Here is a 6,494-nt window from a genome sequence, read left to right as displayed (position 1 = left end):
GGACTAGAAATGAGATTGAATGTGTTTGAGAAACACGTTTTTCAAATATTTATATGTGTTTAAGCCCTCAATAAATTTTGATGTATCCCATATGCAATTTTAAAATATCTAACTGACAGAGCTTTTCATACATACGCATGTCAAAATTTCCATACTGAACATACATCTAATTTTACCATTACACTAGATTAAAATGTCTCATTTCATCATCAAGAGTTGCAAGCTTTTTGAAAAAATTTTGATTATTTTCAATGCTATAATATTACATAATGTATTTGTGATCTAAATGTTCATGTTTTGCTAACCTTTTATACCAAAAACATAAAATAAAAAACTCAAGTGGAACATTATCTTGAAGATTACAAGTTCAATTAAATTTTAAGTATTCATGTGTATGATAAAATGTTTCCAGGACTAAAATTACATACTAACACAATACCTAGTGGCTATCATAGATTAGTAAAAATTGAAAATTACCTTGAACATGTTAAACACTACTTCAAAATTTAACGAGAAGAATAATTAAACAATTAAAATTACACGCTAACAGAAAATTATTTTCAGCTTCAAAAAAGAACAAAATTTTAAAGGAACAGTTCCACAGTTACAAGAATGCTCCTTGCCTATTAGTCTACTTAACAAAATAATACATTTTGCCTTCTAGGGAGTACTACACAGTTTAAGAAACAATAGAATATCTTTCATCTGTCAAACAGTACTATACACTTTAATAGAAGAATGTCTCCTGTGTGTCATAGAGAGCAATATAGTTTAGCAAAAGAATATTTGTTGTCTATAAATGAGTGCTGTACAATATAAAAAACAACCTTATTTTTGCCATAGACTAGTTACATTTCAACCAGAGAATACTTTTTGTTTACAAAATAACTATTTAACAGAGGAATATCAGAGAGAGATTACAATAATCTTAAAACAAAAAGGTTACAACATAGTGTCTAATTTAGCATCAGTATTTCAACTGTAAACAATACAACTTATCTGATATCATAAAAAGTTGCTTCCAAACAACAACTTGGTATATAAGATAAATTTGCATGCTAATGTGTAGCAGTAGGGTAAAAACACATTAATACATCAACACTAGTTACACAAAGTTTAGGTAGCTCGATGCCTTCCCCCATACAGATGACATCGGAGGCCACAGTGATGACAGGCTTTTAAGGGGAGATAGCACCACAAACATGGGACAAGCAGAGAAAGAAGTGCTAATCCAATCCAACGTCGATGACACTGGTCGTCAGAAGTATCACACGAACAAGGATGTTCGTTGAATTCCCCTTCTGCATCAGACATACAATGGTATAGCATACACTGGGCACAAGATATACAAGTGGCAGCATTGATACATGCTAAAACTGGATCAGGAGCATATTCACAACTGCCCTGATAGTTCTCTTCCTCATCAAACATTTCCTGGCAATAATGGCACTGGGAACGTCCAAGAGGAGACTGTCTTCGAGATTCTCTTTTATGGTATTTCTTCCTTTTGTTCTTGGTTGGCAAAAGAGGAGGTTGCAAGCCAGAAAACTGAGGTTTCTTGTAGCTACATGTAGATACACAGTCTGGTTTGTTTAGTTTTAATGGATCCATGACAGGATAGGAGTATTCATGATCTAATCGAGATGATTTATCCTTGGCAAACTGTACGTAGGAATAGGGTTCTCCAGAAAGGACTTCAATCTTGTCAATATCTTGAGACCCTGGATCATTGCTGGTCCTTGCTCTTACTTCCTCTCCTGGACCATTCTCACTTCCTCTACCTCCAGAGGATGTTCCTACTCCATTGGCGCTGCTACTGTTGCTAGATCCTGGAGGTATACGAGAGGAGCGCATGAAATGCATGCGATGAAGATGATGGTGGTTGGCATGAGGATGAGTGTATGGAGACGATGAGGTTGACAGCAAATCACCTGGTATACTATGAGTTGTGGATGATGGCTGAATGTACCCAGCAAGACTGCCACTTGTAGTACTAGAGCCTGATGAAGATCGAGAATCCACAGGCAACTCCAAAGTCTACATATTTAAAATCAAAGTTAGTGAAATACAAACAATATTACCTGCTGGTTTCTTTTAGTAATCCACATCTTAATATATATATATTTAACTGATGATTAAAATTGCAGCTTTTGGGGAATTATAATAGGGTGGTCCAAAATTATTTTTCCTATTTTAAAATTTAATAATTAACTAAGGAAATACAACCATACAGTTTTCAACATCTTGTAGCCTACCTCAAACAGTTTTTATTGACATGTCAGTAGACTTCTACATGTATACCATTAGCGGCTCTCAGCACGTCTAACTGATATTCAATTTCAGTCTGCATTTGCTGCAATATGCCCACAGATACAGTAGCGTTGGCACCTATTTTAAGCTCCATGATGTTTGCTATAGGTGTGCAATACATGATAACCTTAACATACCCCCGTACTGTAATTATGCTGTACCATAGTCACTGACTTGGTCTCTGCAAGATAAATGACGCACTGAGCCTTTTCTTGCATGGTTGTCATTTTACAGGGTAATACTATTCACTGGAGTGAAAAACCACATAATAAAAACTGCTCAAGATGTTGAAAATTGTATGGTTGTATTTCCTTAGTTATTTACAAAAATATAAATAAATATAAAAATACCTATTATGCAAGCTTAGTTCTTATTGCCTACCACAGCACTGATTTGTTTCAATGGTTACAGCTAAAATAATAATTAGCTTGAACATGTTTTAGCATGTTAACGAAACAAGGACTTTAGTGAAACTAAAGATAATAAAATACCAGAAGTAAACCTGACTTACCATGAAGACATCATCATCACCAACATCTGTATTATAGCAATAATCAGTCCCGTCCACATCTACAATATAATCCAAGTTGTATCATAAATACCAGCATGTATTTGATATTAGGAGCTACATATTATCAAGATATTTCAGTTAATGAATAATAAATAATACAAGTAACTAATTTTTATAAATGTTAACAAACAGATAAAGATAGCATCTCCATTAAAACTAACACAACCATTGCACATTATGCTATAATAGTTGGTTAATTACAATGTACATTTTAACATATAAGATAATGGTACATTTCTTGTGTTTCTGTTTCATTATTACAATTTTTTTTTTCTGTTATTCTACTGTTACATTGTGCTAAATTTTACTTCAGGTGCTTGTAGGTGCTAAAACTTCAACAATAACATCTCAGAGAAAGAAAGCTTTTTCTGAAAATACATTGTTATAAAAGTGCTCATACAAGAGGTCAGTTTCAAGGAAAAAGAGAACTTTCTACAATATTTTTTAGTAATTCATGGATTTGTTGATTACTAGTATGAAGACAATAATGAAGTGGAGAATTTGTGTACATTTTACAAAATATAGTATTTAGAACAGGTTGATTAGCCATAATCACAGTGAGTTAAAAAACAATGAATCTAACATTAAAATTGAGCTTATGTCTCATTAACCTGAAAAGCTGTAGACATGCTGGGCTAACTACTCATTGCCTGACTCAAGAACAAAATTTGTCATCAAAAAAATAAAACATATCACACATCATTCTTTAAAAACCAGAATCCTCAGTTATGCTTAAAGATTGGAATGTTTGATTTTGTAAGAAATATGAGTTCCTGCTTCTCAGGAAGTTCAAGTCTACCACTTACACAGATAAAAGTCTGACCTTACAAACTCAACAAAGAAGATATATTCAATTCAATACAACATTAAATTATCTAAGGCCTCACAAATGTCATTTATATTCAAACAACTATGTATTTTAATTTTACTGTTACAAACATATTTACAAATACTATGACACTATTCTCATAAACATTCAAATAAAAAATGTTAACATGGTACTTACCAGGCAAAGTTAGTCACAAAGGATGCAAGAAAATGGGCAAAATATGTACAATTAGTTGATTGTTTAAAAGTTTTCCACAAAGGGAAGCAAACTTTTGTGTGTGTGTTTGTATGTATATAAAAAAATATATTTCAATCAATACATATCTAAATCTTTTTCTAATGATAACTAGCTAGTGGGCTCATCTATTTAGTGAATCAACCAATGAACTTGATTTGCTTTGTTTGTAATTTCACACAATATTGAATTTGACCCACAAAAATAAACATATCAAAACAAAAAATGTTCATCATTTTGTAATTAAACAAAAATAAAGCAAAGAAATATTTGGTTTTAATATATCAAATATATATATATGGCAAACTTTTAAACTTCTCAGAAGTAGCCAGTTATATTTTCAAATATATATGATTATTACTACTTCCAGTAATCTTGACAGTAACCCAGTATCAATAAAGATACAAGGAGATACCTTAAACTGAAACAAAGGCAAACATAATAGATTTGCTTTATGATCAAAAGTTGTTTGCATTTATACATACACCTATAAACATGGTATAAGATGACACAAACTCTAAATCACATCATGTCAAATTAGACTAATCTTTATTTTCATTTTTACATGACTGACCTGAATGAATATACCATGCTTATGTTAATTCTATTTGAAATCAAAACCAGTAAAACTATGTTTAAATTACATTAAGCTAATTAAACTTATGTAACTTCAGAGTTCTTACTTCAATCCTTAGACCATAAGTTGAACCAAATTCACTATACATTCACCTAACCCCCAAACCTATACACTTTTAAATGTTTTGCACACCACAACTAACAAAACTAAGTCAACACTTCACGCAGCTAACATGAACCAGCTACCTTACTTTTAGTTCCAGTTGTAAACTCACAGTAGATGTACCTAAACCTAAACTGAATCTATATACCCACAAGTGTTTAGTTGTAGTTCTAAATGTATGTCATATTTACGTCATTTCTATTTGAAATCAAAACCAGTAAAACTATGTTTAAACTAATCAAACTTATGTAACTTCAGAGTTCTTACTTCAATCCTTAGACCATAATAAGTTGACCTATATTCACTATACATTTACCTAACCCCAAACCTATACACTTTTAAATGTTTTGTACACCACAAGTACCAAACAAAGTCAACACTTCATACAGCTAAGCTGAACCAGCTACCTTCATGTGTTTACTTTCAGTTCCAATTGTAAACTCACAATAGATGTACCTAAACCAAATCTATGTACCCATAAGTGTTTAGTTGTAGTTCTAGAATACAAAATAAATATATAAACTTGCACTATCAATACTTAACTTGAACTTATATACATGAAACTGCTTACTTTCCATATATTTCTAGATTATAACTAATGAAACAAAACCCATACTACAGATAACTAGCTAGAGCCTATATACCATCGAGAAGATCTTCTACTGCCATTCTTACTCCTTTGTCAAAGGCTCTGGCATCTGCTGCTGTCTGAAAGGTCAAGCCAAACCTGTTGTCTCCTGTCCTCCAATGATGAAAAGTTGGCATTACTTTATTATACTGAAAATCTTTCCTGATCATACAGCTTAGGACAACCTGTAAATTATTCCAATCTTGTTAATGAAGTATCATGGGTTAAATTTATTACAATTTAGATTAGAACCATAAAGTGACAGTAATAATACAAGTACAATAAAAGGTTTTTACATTTTATAAAGACAAGTAGGAATCAGTATATATGTAACCTAGCCTGCCATGGTAATATAGAAAGTTTTAATGCTACAAAAAGTACTGAAACAAGAAATTCAAAAGTACATAAACATGGTTACTTAAAATTGAAAAAATACTATACACCTGGAAAAAAGTTAAGCACCCCCGTGTTTTTTTCAAGTGATTCAGATTCAACGTTCTTGTGACTGATTATAAATTACCATTCAATCTAAACGTGTTTATCAAATGAAATTATGCATTATTGGGCACAAGAAAACATATCATGACATCAAAATATGGACAGTTTTCACGCTTAAAATTATCTTTAATAAGTATTGTCAGTGAAAGCTCAAAAACATTATTGAATTGTCAAATCACATTACAAAATGTCAATCATGACCCACACATTGATAATTAGTCATCGAAAAGTCAATATCGGGTATATCCACCGTTTGCCTGGATGACTGCTGCAACCCTGCGCCGCATACTGCCAGTTAGACGTCGCCATTCTCGGTGCAAGTGAGCTTCTAACTGTTGCAATGTCTGTGGAGGAGGCTCCAAAGCCTGTATTCGCCTACCTAACTGGTCCCACAGATGCTCTATAGGGTTGAGATCTGGACTTCTTGCTGGCAAAGGAAGAGTGTTGACGGATTCATTCTCTAAATAAGCCTTTACTGCCCTAGAGCGATGAGGTCTAGCGTTGTCATCCATGAATAAAGGTCTTGACGCTAACGTGTGGTTGTCAAAATGAGGTGTAAGCACGTCCCTGGTGTACTTTTCGCCAGTAAGGTTGCCATTGATTGTTACCAAATCCAGCTTGCAATCATGCGAGACACAGCCCCATACCATAACTGTTGGAACAATGTTTCTTGGAGTGTAAGCTG

The 6,494-nt window shown here is 32.9% G+C and overlaps 1 protein-coding gene across 4 annotated transcripts in view; it reads right to left on the bottom strand.

Moving 5' to 3' along the window:
* LOC106461201 (sprouty-related, EVH1 domain-containing protein 2-like) overlaps positions 1-6,494 on the bottom strand; it is a 53,231-nt gene continuing 46,737 nt past the window's right edge. For 3 of the 4 annotated variants that reach the window (XM_022388066.1, XM_013920998.2, XM_022388069.1), the window contains 3 exons: positions 5,328-5,496; positions 2,822-2,880; positions 1-2,037 (listed from right to left, as the gene is read on the bottom strand). In XM_022388066.1, coding sequence (XP_022243774.1) covers positions 1,117-2,037; positions 2,822-2,880; positions 5,328-5,496 — 1,149 coding nt within the window. In that variant the 3' untranslated portion in view covers positions 1-1,116. The remainder of the gene's footprint in view (positions 2,038-2,821; positions 2,881-5,327; positions 5,497-6,494) is intronic. The other variant, XM_022388068.1, reaches the window with a different exon arrangement.

This window comes from Limulus polyphemus, unplaced genomic scaffold, assembly GCF_000517525.1.
Source record: "Limulus polyphemus unplaced genomic scaffold, Limulus_polyphemus-2.1.2 Scaffold913, whole genome shotgun sequence".
NCBI lineage: Eukaryota > Metazoa > Arthropoda > Merostomata > Xiphosura > Limulidae > Limulus > Limulus polyphemus.
This window is presented reverse-complemented; position numbering and strand designations above follow the sequence as displayed.